We start from the raw sequence: 16,593 nt of genomic DNA on the forward strand, positions 1-16,593 counted from the left end.
AGTTAAAAACAGGCACCAGTTGGTAGGTTGTGTAGTTAACCTATTTTTTATTTTACATTGACCCCCAACAACCAGATAGAATCTTTAGGTTGGAAAGCTGCAGAAAACATTTGCTCAAGGTCTAGAAACCCCTTTGCAACAAATTGAAATTTTGCTTTTAAACAATAGAGCAGTAAATGCTACACACTGATTGGTTCATATATCTTATTAGACTTGGAGCAAATTATATCTCTTGTTGTTCCATTTGCTCCATGTTTCTTTGTATCTTTATAGTGGATAGGTAACAGTGACATTAGACATAGAGTCCAACATGTATAGAAGAAGAGAGCGCATAACATGAAGGAATTTTCTATTCCATATGTATGGGGGAAAATCTAAAACATTATTTAGGGTCAAAATTGAATAACAGTTGAATAACATAACACACCTAGGCTTATTGTTCAATGTTGATAAGTGCAAAGTTATGCACTTTGGTAGAAATAATATAAACGCTAACTATCTACTGAATGGTAGTGTGTTGGGGGTATCCTTAATGGAGAAGGATCTAGGGGTTTTTGTTGATAACAAGTTGTCTAATTCCAGGCAGTGTCATTCTGTGGCTACTACAGCAAATAAAGTGCTGTCTTGTATACAAAAGGGCATTGACTCAAGGGATGAGAACATAATTTTATAGGTCCCTGGTAAGGCCTCACCTTGAGTATGCAGTGCAGTTTTGGGCTCCAGTCCTTAAGAAGGATATTAATGAGCTGGAGAGAGTGCAGAGACGTGCAAGTAAACTGGTTAAGGGGATGGAAGATTTAAACTATGAGGTGAGACTGTCGAGGTTGAGGTTGTTTTCTCTGGAAAAGAGGCGCTTGCGAGGGGACATGATTACTCTGTTCAAGTACATTAGAGGGGATTATAGGCAGTTGGGGGATGTATTTTTTCCCATAAAAACAATCAACGCACCAGAGGCCACCCCTTTAGATTAGAGGAACGGAGCTTCCATTTGAAGCAGCGTAGGTGGTTTTTCACGGTGAGGGCAGTGAGGTTGTGGAATGCCCTTCCTAGAGATGTGGTAATGGCAGATTCTGTTAATGCCTTTAAGAGGGGCCTGGATGAGTTCTTGATCAATCAGAATATCCAAGGCTATTGTGATACTAATATCTACAGTTAGTATTAGTGGTTGTATTTATATTTTATGTATGCGAGTGTATAGATTGGTAGGTGTGGGTTGTGGGTGCTGGGTTTACTTGGATGGGTTGAACTTGATGGACACTGGTCTTTTTTCAACCCTATGTAACTATGTAACTATGTAACTGAAAAAAATGCAAGGTCGATATATCACCAGCGCCATTCAAAAAAAGTGAATGTATTTGTCTACTTTAAGTTGAATTGACCACCTATTGTGACTAATATGACTCCAGCAGCCAACAAGTCTGTGCCAGTGGTATCCAATCACAATGAATCTAATCATTCTCAGTGTGCGTTGAAAGCCATGGGTAAAGAGAAAAGCAATGGGACTGTTTGTGCCCTATGCTATTCAGGCATTTCACTATAAATGCTAGATTATGGGTTTGCAATCACTTTAATAAGCTCCCCTGGTTCTAAGGAAAACATCTTATATCATCAGCTGATGCTTAAGAGTATAATTGTGGATAAAATGGTCTGGCAAATGTTTCTACAATTTTCATTAGTTTGTGTAAAAACACGATTACAAAAAACTTTCCGTCGATTTGTGAAATGCTCTGAATAGTGATGAGCAAATTTGTCCCTTTTCACTTCGCCGAAAAATGTGCGAAACTGTTGAAAAATTCGAAATGGCAAATGTATGAAATGTGGCTACTGCATGATTATTTTGTTGCATGCAACTTTTTGTGACACGACCACAACTTTTTTGATGCAACCGTGACTTTTTCCTCACTCTGCAAATTTTTGGTTTAGTCAGTTTTGCAAAAAAATTTGGCATTAGTGAAATGCAGAACTTTGCTGCAAATCCATGCCAGTCATCATTAGTTCTGAATAAAACTTTAGCCAAAACTGCTTCCAAATGCAAAAAGGATCAAATGATGCTAATATACTAACCTAGGCATCAAACTACAGCAGCAACTACTAAAAGCCCCAATCAGCCCTTTGCTTCCATTTTATAACTTGTTGTACATTATTCAAAACTTATTACTGATTGGTTGCTATAGGCTGATGCAGTAGTGAACCGTAGCACCTACGTTAGTAATTTAGGATCATCGTCTCAGATTTAAAGAGGAACAATTTCTCTTCTCCTCTGTGTATCTTTAAAGTGATTCTGTCATGATTTGTATGGTGACGTGTTTATTACTAAATTACACTGTATACATTGCAAATAATGAATTCTATTATCTTTCACCTAATGCATGAATGTATTTTTAGCAGTAATAATAGTATGTAGGCAGCCATGGGAGCATTGTAAGCAGTGCAGGCATCATGAGGCTGTTACCTTCCCATTGTTCTGTTGATCCCTGCTGAGAGGAATGGGATGTTGCATGATATCACTCCAACATGCAGTGCAGCAGTAAAGAGCGACTGAAGTTTATTAGAGCACAAAGTCACATGATTGAGGGCACTTGGGGAACGAAGAATATGTCTAGCCCCACATCGAATTTCAAAATGAAATATAAAAACTGTTTGTGCTTTTTAAAAATGGATTTCAACGTGTTTTCCTGTGACAAAATCCCTTTAACATTCTTACCTAGTGAGTGATAAGAGAAGAGACTGTCTCTGAATCATTTTCAGAAATTGATTAATTCACAGGAAGAACGAGATAAGAGATAAAGTATTGGAATTGTTAATCTATCTGCTCTTCTCTACATCACAAAAGAAATAGCAATTGCATGAATTTAGAAAGTCTCTGTCACCTGCAATGAAGTCGTAGGGAATATCAGGCCTCCTATTGTATCCTACAGATGATGTATTGTGCCCTTGCACCTTAGAAACTTGGTAGGGTTTCCTAGAGGTAACAACTATAGTGTGACTCATTTAATTGTCTAGGCACAACATTCACACAAAGATCATCATACCACATTAGCTTTCAACACTTTCAAAAGAGCAAAGCAATCTAGCACCCAGCATGCTGGGAAAATATCCCCTTACAAAATGCCTCATATAAAAGTAAATGGTTGTTGATAGCTATGTGAGTAACAGGCAGAGATGGTGAGCATTGATTCAGAACCCTCACTGATGTCTTTTGATTAATATAAAATGTTTCTGTTGTGTGTAAAATGGTCCTGAACTATCATCATCCATGAAATGAAACGACAGATGAATTCCAAAGTCAGCAGTCAAACATAGCCTTACAAATCACTCTCATAAATCTATTTCTCTGTTTCCATTTTTTTCCTATTCTGAGCAAATGTGCTGAGTGCATCACATGTATTAAGAAAATATATTATGTGTGTGTGTGTGTGTGTGTGTGTATATCTGCACAAACTAGAATACTGATGCTCAACAAAGTGATTTTCAGACTTTGTCTCAGAAGCAAAACTTTCAGTACTGTACTGGCCAGCATAATTACACAGTCTCCTTATTTATCATTATTACCATGTCTTTCAAGATGGAAAAGTGATTCTTTCATAGCTGAAAAGCAATCTTGCTACACACACCCACAACCTATCCTTTGAAATGATCCTTTAATGAATCTTTTAAAGACATGCAACAAAAAGATGAAAAATACAGCACATGATAATATATATCATCATTGCTATTCCATGAGGGACAGTGTCACCAAACCAGTTAGAGTAATTGAACGCCATTAACATAAAACTAGCCATAAACCTATACTCCATAACATAAATGTCAGTTGTTGATTAATGTCCAGATGACTCTGTATAATTATTAGTTCCAGTGTTGATCTAAGAGACATGGGTTTATTTGAAGAGAGTTCAGCATGATTGAATTACAAAATTAAATTGGTCTGGATGTCTCTTACTGTGAAACATAAATGACTGCTGATGAATAAGCAAAGTAGTCTACCCCTTAACCACCATTTCCCCACAGGGCCATGATTTGCCAAAATCCCACCCCCTAGATCCCTGGTATATTCTTCCTTGTTAGTAATTTCTCCTTGGATGTCCTAATGCTACCTTAACTGAAACCTCACCCAGACAGCAATGCTTCTCTTTTACCCATCCAACACCCATTACATCCCATGTAATAGAAGTGTCTATTACTGTTAAAGACTCCTCTATCATCTCCCCTGTCCAGTGTCTTGAGGTTATCCTTGATGCTGGCCTGTCATTCACTTCTCATATCCAAACTAGGTAAGTCCTTTTGGGCAGGGTCACCTCTTGTATGGTTACTGGTTGCTTTGTATTCAATTGCTTTTGTATGTTAATATTAATAGGCATATATTGTACAGCACTGCAGAATATGTTGGAGCTTTATAAATACATAATAATAATAATAACAAAATCATCTAATTTATACCTAAGGAATATGTCTAAAATATGATTTTTTTAGCACCCAAGATGCACCACAATTATGATTAACTTGCTCATCATATCACATATTGTCTACACAGTAACTCTCAGCTAATTGACATTCCCCTCTGGAGACCGTCATCTCTCCAGTCCATAATAAACACTGGTGCCAGACTTATACACCTTAGCAACAACGTCTCCTCTGCAATGTCACCCTACTTCCGCTAAGTTTCAGAATAAAATTCAGACTTATGACCTCAACATTCAAAGCTCACGTTCAAAACTCTGCTCTGCCCTACATCTTATTTAGTTATCTCCAAGTATTTACCAAACTCCTTGATATACTCTTGTTTTCATCTACTCCTTAGCTCCTCATTCATTAAATCTTGAGATATTGCCATTCAAGACCTTGCACCTCTTCTCTGGAATTCCCTACCACTTTCCACACAACTATTTCCCAATCTCTCTGCCTTTAACTGACCAGTGTTTCTTCACTATATATTATATGCTACTACTACCTGCTAAATCCCATGCTCAATGTCCCATTTGTCACTTTACTGACTCTTGATCTTTCCTGTTCAGCAGTCTATTAAGCAGGGCACTCATGAAATCCAGAATCAGGTTTTTGTAGAGAGTAAAATTCTGTTGCAGTGCTTTACAGAGATTATACATCATTAACATCAGTCCCTGTCCCAGAGAAGCTTACAATCTAATGTCTCTATTACATTCACACACACTGTGTGTCAAAAACCAATTAACCTACCTGTTTGTTTTTGGAATGTGGGAGAAAACCAGAGTACCCAGAGGAAACCCACTGGGAGAACATACAAAGCCCTTGCTGGGATTGAACTCATGCTCATTTTGGTAGCATTTTTCCCCAGGTCTGTCTGCGCTCTGCACGTTGGGCCAGGTCCAGACCTGTAAGGGTCTCATTTTTGTATCTGGCACAAACAGCTCACCCCCAGCCCAATACATAGTGACTATGGCACCTTACAGTAGCCCCTCTGGCATTTGACAGAACTCACAGATTGCCATTCCAAGCCTGGGCCCATAAAATCTAAACTGATCAAATTACATTGGGACTGTATAAAAATTATACATTTCTGTTTTCAGACCTTGGATTTAAACATTTTTGAAAATCAAACAAATAGGATGATTAAACACCATTGTTAAAAATAACATACAGCAGATATCCTGTAAGAAGTTCTTTCTTGTGGTACAAACCCCTTAGGTCTCTTTAGTATTCCATAGTCTTTTCATGTTGCTCTTCCTGCTCCAAGGGCAAAAAAAACCACCCAGATCTTTGCATCTCCAAATCACTGTGCTGTATCAGTCATCTTCATTTGCACATTTTTAACTACAATCTGGCTGCCATTCTTCCTTTCCTTAAATTTCTATTTACTTCTTTCTCTCAGCTGTTTCTAGACTGATTTCAATAATAATAATAATATAAAATGCAGCAAAGATGGTAGGCCACTAACAAAACATGTCCAGATGTAGAAAAACATCTATAGAGGCAAAGCTGAGCGGTGTACAGAATATAAATAGGTATGACAACAAAAAGCCTGGAAAATGCCAAATTATACAGCATGTATTGTAAGAGAAGGAATTATACTTGACACATTTCTGTGCCAGCCATAATCCTGAAGAGACAAGCATAGGTAATAATAAGAGTAATTTGTACTGTGTTCTGAATAAAAAAAATTTTTGTTGTAACAAATTTATTGTTGTGCAGTTTAGAAATCGGCAACTGTATTGTATGGCTAGTGAAGAAAGAGGTTGGAGTAAATGAGATATATTTAATGGTTTAAGAACAAAACAAATTACAATATTTCTTGCTTGATTGGGAGGGACAGGGGAAATAGAGAAGGGGAGGGGTATGTCTGTATGTCAAGCATGATTTGAAACTAAGTATAAAGAAAGAAGTTATGAAGGACAATGAGAGGGCTAAAGCCTTATGAGCTGAACTTCCCACAAATTGTAAGACAACAGGCAAAGTAATTTTATTAGGAGAATGCTACAGACCCCCCATGTCAATTATATACATTGCTACTGATATTGATTAGAGCAATATGACCTAGGCAGTGTCAAGGCAGCTGGTCATCATTACCATGCATAAACCTTACATATTTACCTGGTATTAGTTAAATGACGAGTTGGATCTGAAAAGGCTGCAGCTTTATTACATAGTAACATAGTAACATAGTAAGTTGGGTTGAAAAAAGACATACGTCCATCAAGTTCAACCATAATGCCTATATATAACCTGCCTAACTACTAGTTGATCCAGAGGAAGGCAAAAACCCCATCTGAAGCCTCTCTAATTTGCCGCAGAGGGGAAAAAAATCCTTCCTGACTCCAAGATGACAATCGGACCAGTCCCTGGATCAACTAGTACTAAGAGCTATCTCCCATAACCCTGTATTCCCTCACTTGCTAAGAATCCATCCAGCCCCTTCTTAAAGTTATATAATGTATCAGCCAGCACGACTGATTCGGGGAGGGAATTCCAGAACTTCACAGCTCTCACAGTAAAAAATCCTTTCCGAATGTTTAAATGGAACCTCCCTTCTTCTAAACGGAGTGGGTGCCCTCGTGTCCGTTGGAAGGACCTACTGGTAAATAAAACATTAGAAAGGTTATTATATGATCCCTTTATATATTTATACATAGTTATCATGTCACCTCTTAAGCGCCTCTTCTCCAGTGTAAACAGACCCAACTTGGCCAGTCTTTCTTCATAACTGACACTTTCCATACCCTTTACCAGCTTAGTTGCCCTTCTCTGGACCCTCTCTAACTCAATAATGTCCCGTTTGAGCACTGGAGACCAAAACTGAACAGCATATTCTAGATGGGGCCTTACCAGCGCTCTGTAAAGGGGAAGAATAACCCCCTCCTCCCGTGAATCTATACCCCTTTTAATACAGCTCAAAACCTTGTTTGCCCATGCAGCTGCTGCCTGGCATTGCTTGCTACAGCCAAGTTTATTATCTACAAGGACTCCAAGGTCCTTCTCCATTATGGATTTGCCTAGTGCAGTCCCATTAAGGGTATACGGGGCTTGCATATATGTTTACATCCCAGGTGCATGACCTTACATTTATCCACATTAAATCTCATCTGCCACTTAGCTGCCCAGATTGCCAGTTGGTCAAGATCCTGCTGCAGGGATGTCACATCCTGGATAGAATTAACTGGTCTGCAGAGTTTTGTGTCATCTGCAAACACTGATACATTACTCATAATTCCCTCCCCTAAATCATTTATGAACAAATTAAACAAAAGTGGACCCAGTACAGAACCCTGAGGGACCCCACTGAGAACCTTACTCCAAGTAGAGAATGTGCCATTAACAACCACCCTCTGTACCCGATCCTGTAGCCAGTTTTCTATCCATGTGCAAACGACTTCACTAAGACCAATATACCTTAGCTTAGAAAGCAGTCGTTTGTGGGGAACGGTATCAAATGCTTTGGCAAAATCCAAATAGATTATATCTACTGCATCCCCACTGTCCAGCTTCTTACTTACCTCATCATAAAAAGCAATTAAATTGGTCTGACATGACCTGTCCTTCATAAAGCCATGTATTAAGAACATGAACTGTATTGGCAAGAATGCTTGCCAATAGATCCTCACATGACTTTGGCCACCGCCATGCCAGCTATTTCAGTGTTGCTGCTCTCTGATGGTCAAGCAGAGTAAAGCCTCACTCAAACCTTTACCTCCCGAACAACTTCCATAACCAAACAAAAACCCAGGAAAATGTTCCCACCTTGCCCCCGAATTACCGGGCTTGAGGGAGGGATGCTGTTCCTACAAGCTGTTGAATCAGAAAGAGGGCTTACTAACCAGGCACTTACTCTTTCCTTTCTAGATTAACCATCTCCCTATACTAAACCCCTGTAACTTCATTATCCCATTCCTCTCAAAGCTTCATAAATCAGAACCTGTCATAAAACACATTTGATGGAAACAAACATAAACTTATACATTCAATACATTTTAATGTAACAGATTGTTGAGGAACCAACAAGGAATGATGTTCTATTGAATCTGGTGGTCTGTAATAACCATGAGCAAATAAAAATGTCCCAGAAATAGAACACTTGGGTAATAGTAACCCTAATTTAATCTCATTTAATATTTGTTGGAAAGTACAAGCATGTACTGGGTCAACAACCACTTTTTGGGAAGCAAACAAGCACCCTAAGATGATTAATTAAGCAAGAACATGTAGATTAGGATGTGAGGTTTTCAGCTAAAAACATAGAGCAGAAATGTTGTCATTTAAAATAATATAAAATCTTTACTGTACTAAATGTATTCCCTTAGGAAAGACATCTAAAGGCATTAAGGGCCACCCACTGTGGCTTAAGTCAGATTTAGTTATTAATAGAAATGAAGAGGGAAGCATTCAAAATGACAAGTCAGAGGGGACAGAAGCTTTTTTTAAGACCTATAAATACTACAACGAGTGTTGTAAAGCTGGAATCAAGAAGACAAACATAAAATGAGTATTACTTATCAATAGAAAAACAAATGTGAGTTTGTGGCTCCATTAAAAACATGAGATATTTTAGTAACAAGGAACTCTGAAAAAGCAAAAACTAGTTGTACCTCAATGTACAGAATGAAAGGGGGCACCCTGGAACGTAGCGTGCAGTTTCATATCACACTATGATTGAATTACAGAGGTTCTCCTTGTTCCCTTGGACAGTTTTCTTTTTCTGGCTTGGAGCCTCTCTGTGCACCACGGTGAGTGAATAACCAAGGTGTATGGAAAGGTTGTGTATGTGTGTCTGCTATCTGGGAGCAGCTGCCAGTTCCAAACAAAAGGTACCTGGGGCAAGGAAGCACCTCAGGTAAAAGGGCTCCTGGGAAGGGACATACCGTATTGAAGTGACCCCCAACCACAAGCATTATTAATCCCATCCATGGCAAACTGTGGGTCTTTTACTTCCAGGAAATGAGCTATATGTCTGCTAGGGAGTCAGACAGACCTCATGTGTCCCCATTGCAGAAGTGTTTTACTGTATTAATAGTTAGGCAGTTTCACTTAATAAAATTTTGAACATAATAGTCTAGTCTATTATAACAATAATACTAATATTATTTTAATAGAATGTCTCGGTAATACTGTGATTTAAAACAATGACTGCAAACAGTACTTTTCAGGGGTGATGCTTGAGTTCTCATTAGCACCCAGTCATTCATTTTGTCTATGTGTACCAGTACTTCCTTGTCTTCTTATTACAGAGTGAATTGAAGTATACTAAGAACTCTCCAGAAGGCATAAAACAGGAGTTAGAACTGTCTGGACTGCAACATAACCCTATTCGGACTACTTCCAGTTTAACCTACTTTGTCTTCATAGATGCAGCAGCAGCAACTACAAGACTATCCAATGAGATGGGCTGAGATGTTGGTTGCGTTTCACTTTTTTGGTGATTTATTGCAGGGGCTATAAACTTTTTCAGAAATGAGCCTTATAAGCCTACCAATGTTAGGCCAACAACATTCAATAATTCAGTGATGCAGAGCATAAAGTACAGTAAATTGTAAATCTATTAAAAGTGTCAGAGGAGTTCCATGAGTTCCATGAGCCAAGGTCACAAAACTCTCTGAACAGCAGTACAGACAGGAGCTGCAATGGCTGCATTATGAGAACAGCTGCAACAGCAGTAGCTTTGACAATGCACTACAATCTGTCTGTAATGATCATATGTGTAGTGTTACTCTTTCATCTCACAAAAGCCTCTGCTGCTAGGAAAACAAATCCTTTCTTCATAAATACATGTTTCAGTTCCAATGATCAATAACTTTGTAGATCTTCCATTTAATTTGCAGATCTTCCATTTCTCAATGACTTTGCAGACCTTAGCTCAGTAATTTGTTTGCTATGCACTGGCCTCCAAAACTGCTCTGTATACTTGAGGTTTGCCATCAAGTTAGTGCTTTATTTAAATCAGTGGTTCTCAACCTGGCGGTCGGGACCCCTTTGGGGGTCGAACAACCCTTTCACAGGGGTCGCCTAAGACCATTGGAAAACACATATTTCCCATGGTTTTAGGAATAATTTTTTGGTTGGGGGTCACCACAACATGAGGAACTGTATTAAAGGGTTGCGGCATTAGGAAGGTTGAGAACCACTGATTTAAATGATTTTTTGCATTTGTTTAATATGTTCTTTAATGTTCCTTATGTATATCAAATGCGCAAATAACTTACAGATTACATAAATATACAGATGTGCTCACTGTTGCTCCTTCCTTTTTATGCCTTTGTAGCAAAGAGCACAGGCAGCACAGCAAGGAGGGACATTTTGAGAAATTAATAACATTATCCTTCCTTAAATAGGAGGAACTAAAGACTTATTAATTCTACCACAGTGATTGTAGATAGACCAGTAGGAGAGAATACAGTCTTTATGCACTATTCAATTAAATAGAATATTTTTTTAATCAAAGCCATAGGCAGGACACATTTTCATCCCAATGCCAAATAACTTCCATATAGTGTGTCTGTCCCTTTAAAGGATATGGAAAAATTACCTGACTTGTACTGCACACATAAACACATTTCTCCAGATCATTAATTATGTTAATTTCACCACCAGAATGCTATTTCTGATGTGAACAAAACACTCCAGTGAAAGCCACCCAAGTGTCTGGCAGCAGATGTATTTGTTATGCCTGGTGAGGGCTGTTATGATGAGAAATGCTGTCATGAATTAAACTGTGTCCAAATTCCAAGGAAATATAGGACAGAGAAAAAAGGCAAGAAGAAGAAGAAATCTTACAAGAGGTAGGGAGAGGTATTTATAGAGTAAGACATCTAATAATTTAAAATGAATTTTTTTTGTAATACAATGGGTGCAATTCCATTTTGGCATGCATGGTTTATTCATAATTGTCTAGTCAAAAGAGAATTCAGAACTGAATAGCTATCTGGTTCTGCTAACTCTACTGACAAATACATGGCTTTAGCAATGTGAAGTAAATCATGGGGTTAAGCCTGCATTAACCCCACTGAAATGTAGCACAGAGCTCAGAAATCATCAGTGCGGCTCATAGCAATGTTGCCCCAAGCTGACAAATCATCATATTTATTAATGAGTTACCAGTCCCTCAAATGCAGTCAAAACCCAAATGAGTCATCACCTAAGCTGCCCCCACAACCATAGTGTCAACGCACCGGAGTTGCTGCATGTCCCTTATCGAGTGACTTACAAAAATATAGAAAACCTATTTAAAAATTCCATTGCTTTTACCCTGATTTGGGCTTCACTCAGCCCATTCTGCTCATGTTTAGGCCATACACTGTGAGATCCACTCATTTGGCAAGGTCCTTAACTGAGTGTATCTCTACATGATTTGGCCATTCATATCCTGAACCAATTTGGCCAATTTGTGTGCTTGCCACACACACTGTTTGCACAGTTTGCACTTGTAACAAAATATTTTAATAGAAGGGATGTTATTTCCCATTTCAATAGAGTGTAACACCTCAAATAAGAAATGCAACATTAACACAACAGAGTGTCCAACAAAACAGATAGATTAACAATTGAATTAATCAGATATAAATACTTTCTACTGCAACAGCTAGGCTGCTTATACCTGCTCTCATCCTGTCCTGACTAGACTTCTGTAACCTGCTACTCCCATCTCACCCCCCTACAGTCAGTATTAAATACTGCTTCCAGAATTCTCCTCCGCTCATCCAGGAGAGTTCAGACCCTTCCACTGCGAAAGTCCTTATCGTGGCTTCCCATTAAACAAAGAATAACTTACAAGCTTCTTCTCTGCGCCTTACTACATCTCTTCTCTTGTGTCTCCGTACATTCCTGGCCGACTCCACTCCTCACAGAGCTACCGCTTGGTTGCACCCCCCACTCCTACTGCCATTTCCAGCCTTAAACCTTTCTGCCTTGCTGCCCCTTACATATGGAATGCCCTCCCTGATTTCCTCCGGAGAGAATCCTCCCTCTTTTTAAAACTAAACCTAAAAACTACCTTTTGGAGCACTCGCCCAGCACCTGATCTGGGAACTAGCACTTATATTGCAGTGTCACCCACTGTAACCTACAGCACTTATATTGCCTATTTGTGTCTGTAAGTTACCCTCCCATTTAGATTGTAAGCTCTTTGGTTCTTAACTTATTTCAACTGTATCTTGTATTTATTTGTATTTGTTGTTATACTTTGTATTTATCTTATCTATTATTATTTTTTATGACCCCCTGTTGGATTAATCTATTCCATTGTACAGCGCTGCGTACATAAGTAGTGCTTTATAAATAAAGATATACATACATATAAATATATGCAATTTATGGTATGGAAAGAGATTAAATCTGTTCAGTCAGTCTTGATGTAGGGCACCTTGGACTTCTGGGATACTGCCTTGTTCAACATGGATCCTCATTTTCCTGACACTCACCATCTCCCTTTTGTGAAGAAGAGACATCTGGAAGTGTGGATTGTCCTCTAGGCAACTGTTCAGTTTCCTGTGGTGGCGAAGTGCAATCTGATTGTCCATTCTTTGTCTTAGACATGCCCGATGGGAATGGAACCACTTTAAAGTGTGAGGCATTTTGGGTTATGCTGTGTTCATTACAGGTGGCTGTGACAGGTGGCTGTGACTCTTGCAGTGACCTGATATGGTGTGGGGTTATATGTAAACAAAGTTTTGTTATGTTTCTTTTGTAATACAACCACATTGTCATCTTTTTGTGAAGAGGAGTATTGAGCATGGCGTCTCTTTATTTTTGAGATCTGTGTGCCTTATGGGTTTAAACATGCAGATACTACAGACAGGCCCACCCAAAGCCCCCTTATTCAGGCCAATAAGAAACCAACATGGTGTAGAGTGGCCAACTCAGCAGCTTTAATTGCCACTTTGACTCTGACTAAATAGACCTGTACTGGGGTAGTAACAGTTAACAACTCAATTTTCTAACAGCAAGGTTATTAATCTGCCATATTCCAAAACAGCATGTCTGTATAGGCACATGTTGTATTGTCAGGTAAGATTAATATAGAACTGCGTGTGCTGTTTACTCTGTCACAGGGTGGCTTGTATTTGGTTTGTCTCTGTGTAAATATTTTGTTAAACAAAATTGCAATATATTTTTGTGTAAGGCTTTATTAACTTGAAAATAGAACAATACATGCCCGCCAGGACTGTGCATAGTGCAGTAACATGAAGCAAAATTTAGAAAGATCAAGAGACAGGCTAAAGGGCATGGAACACAGCGAGCATGCGCTCCCTTCTCGCACTATTAAGGGCTAGCCGCAGTGACACTTTTATGAGGTCACATCTATGAGATTGATGATGCTTCCCTTAATGCTGTCACATAAAAGTTAAAATAACTCACAATTTAATCTGAGAAGCATTTGATTTATTCAGATGCACCATTTTCTCTGGATTCGTACAATTCTCTCAATTACACTGAGAATCACAGAATATATAAACTGATAAACTGATCACTTCTAACAACTGGATCAGATCCAGGCAAACAAGAAACCATTTCGGTGCAGTTGCAATCAGCTTTGTTGGACTGAATTGGTATTTTTATTAAAAAAAAAACAAATGCTGCTTTTCCACTTCCAGCCATATGTCACTTAAGACAGAGGCTCCAGAACTGTATAAATGACCTTCCTTTTGAACTGAGTTGTTTAATATCCCTTAAATCCGTCTTGCCAGTTGCCAGAGATATTGAAGTTCAGTAACCAAATCTATTGTTCAGCTGTTATTCTGCGTGGCTGTGTGGCAGGTTAGAAGCGCCAGAGTTTCTGGATGTTTCCCCACCATTTACATGTGTCTCTCTGCTATGAGCGAATCGGTCCCATTTTGCTTCAATGGAAAATTTGTGAAACACCAAAAATTTGCGAAAAGCATTGAAGCCAATGGATGTTTTTTGTGCAACATTTTTTTTGCGGCTATTGGAATCTATAGGTTTTTTTTGTGGCGAAACCTGGCAAAAATGTTCATATCACTATCCTCTGCTGCACTACAGTTGCCCCCGAGAGTGCTGTTTCAGTGAACCATCAGGCTGATGTGACATCAAGGAGACTGTTACACCATCAGCACTTAGTTTCTGTAAGGCCAAGCTTTCCCACAGCCAACTGCACCAGAAGGACTACCTTTATACCATCACAACTTATTCAGTTACATCTTGAACTGCCTGCACACCCACATAAAAGAAACAAATTTAACAAGTTCAGTGTTCAGCACATAGTCTACCTGGACTATGGGAGTCTACCTTTCCCAAAGACGTTCTGTTTAGACTGCTGCTGCCATATGAAGCCCACCAATTTCCTGTCAAGGATTCAACTCCCTGGTACACACTATATCCAGCTGGCAATGGGACGGGGGACTTAGGTGTACACTTCTTGAAAGCTGAGTGGGTCTTGTGGGACTGTTCTTTAGTGACATCATATATCAAATAGTTAAGTGCCAAAGTTTCCTAATGTTGCTGTATAACCAAAGTGCCATTGCTGTACCTAATCATTGTTGGTGCAAATATTCAAAGCAGTGGGAGTTTTATATTGTGATTACTATTACTATTATTTGCCATTCCTTACCAAGCTTTCTTATGACTGCGGCTGTTTAATAAAGTCAGGCCCTGCCTGTTGTACTGCCATTCTTGTGTTCTGGGTTACTGGGGCCAGGACTTAGTGTGTCACCAGTTGGACAGAATTATACTCACTACTACTACTGCCAACACCTACCGGGCTCACTACATATTTATATATACAGTAAACACATACAAATTACTGTAGTCAGTGGAGCCTAGACAGTAGAAATTATTTAAAGTGATTAAATTACACAAGTAATCCAACGTTTCATTTACGCAGAGGTGAGTGTCCTCAGGCACCTAAGGGTGCATTACAGTTATATTTATTGGAACATACATATACAGTATATATATATATTGGCAAGGAATATGATCTGGTTGTTGATTTTCATTTAACAAGGCTATAACTTAGTGTAAAGGTATGATTATTACATGCAAAATGCATTCCCTTTCTGCAAATCTACATGTATATTTATGAGTGAGACATTCCATATACTCTACTGGCAACTCTGAAAAAAACATACTCCATGGGCATCAATAGAACACTGCAGTCTAAGGGTGATGTCCTTCTGAGGTTTATTTACAATGCCCCTGCTGTTGAAAAGAAAGTTATAAAGTCAGGTAAGAATTCATATATAATAATGCAAATGTGCAGAATTTTTATATTCAGGTATACTGTCACTGTCTACTGCATGAAGGTCAGACAGAAGAAGAATTCGCCTTACAACTTTTCAGTGTGATGTAGATGCTGACATAAACCATTTCCATTTTTTAAATTTGTATGGTCCTTGAATTATTAAACTTAAATTCTGTCGTCATGTAGAGTCAAATTTAAACAGCTGGCTGGTTGATAGAATTGTTGACTCAATAAGCAACCAAATGTTTATTTGAATGTCAGAATAACGTATGAATAGTATACAGATCATTCAAAACTCAGATAAGCCTAAATTGGGCCTTGCTGCTCAGTGTCTTATTCACTATACCAGCTACATGTGCTTCACCCTTATGTCCCCAAGTGAACTTGGCATATGATGGCTACACACTCCAGTGTCTTCATGCAGAAGAATCCACAAGGTCCTGTACTGATGGGGGTTTATAAATGGCACAAAGGCTTCAGCTGCATTGTACAGTGCAGCATAGGGTTATTCAAAACAATCTTTTTTATAATGCTACAGTGTAGAGTGCTGCAGTGGGTTTGGTACCTTAACCAATGTGGGGTTTATGGGGGTTTATAAATGGCACAAAGGCTTTAGCTGCATTGTACAGTGCAGCATAGGGCTATTCAAAACAATCTTTTTTATAATGCTACAGTGTAGAGTGCTGCATTGGGTTTGGTACCTTAACCAATGTGGGGCTTATGGGGGTTTATAAATGGCACAAAGGCTTCAGCTGCATTGTACAGTGCAGGGCTGCCTCACAACAATCTTTTTTAACCAATGTGTTTGGGGGGGGGGAAATGGTTTTATTGATATCATTGTATCAGGATCTACCATATCAAGAGCTACATTGCCACAAAGACAATGCATCAAAACACAAAACAACGCATACTGTTACCCTATTCCCAAGCAATTCAAT

The 16,593-nt window shown here is 38.8% G+C and overlaps 1 protein-coding gene across 1 annotated transcript in view; it reads right to left on the minus strand.

Moving 5' to 3' along the window:
- The window catches only part of LOC116412319, a 58,732-nt gene extending 45,739 nt beyond the window's left edge, over positions 1-12,993 (minus strand). Inside the window, exon 1 of the mRNA XM_031906416.1 lies at positions 12,879-12,993. Within this exon, the coding sequence (XP_031762276.1) occupies positions 12,879-12,993 (115 nt within the window). The remainder of the gene's footprint in view (positions 1-12,878) is intronic.
- Between the last annotated feature and the right edge of the window lie 3,600 nt (positions 12,994-16,593).

The sequence above is a fragment of the Xenopus tropicalis genome, chromosome 1, assembly GCF_000004195.4.
Source record: "Xenopus tropicalis strain Nigerian chromosome 1, UCB_Xtro_10.0, whole genome shotgun sequence".
Classification (NCBI taxonomy): domain Eukaryota; kingdom Metazoa; phylum Chordata; class Amphibia; order Anura; family Pipidae; genus Xenopus; species Xenopus tropicalis.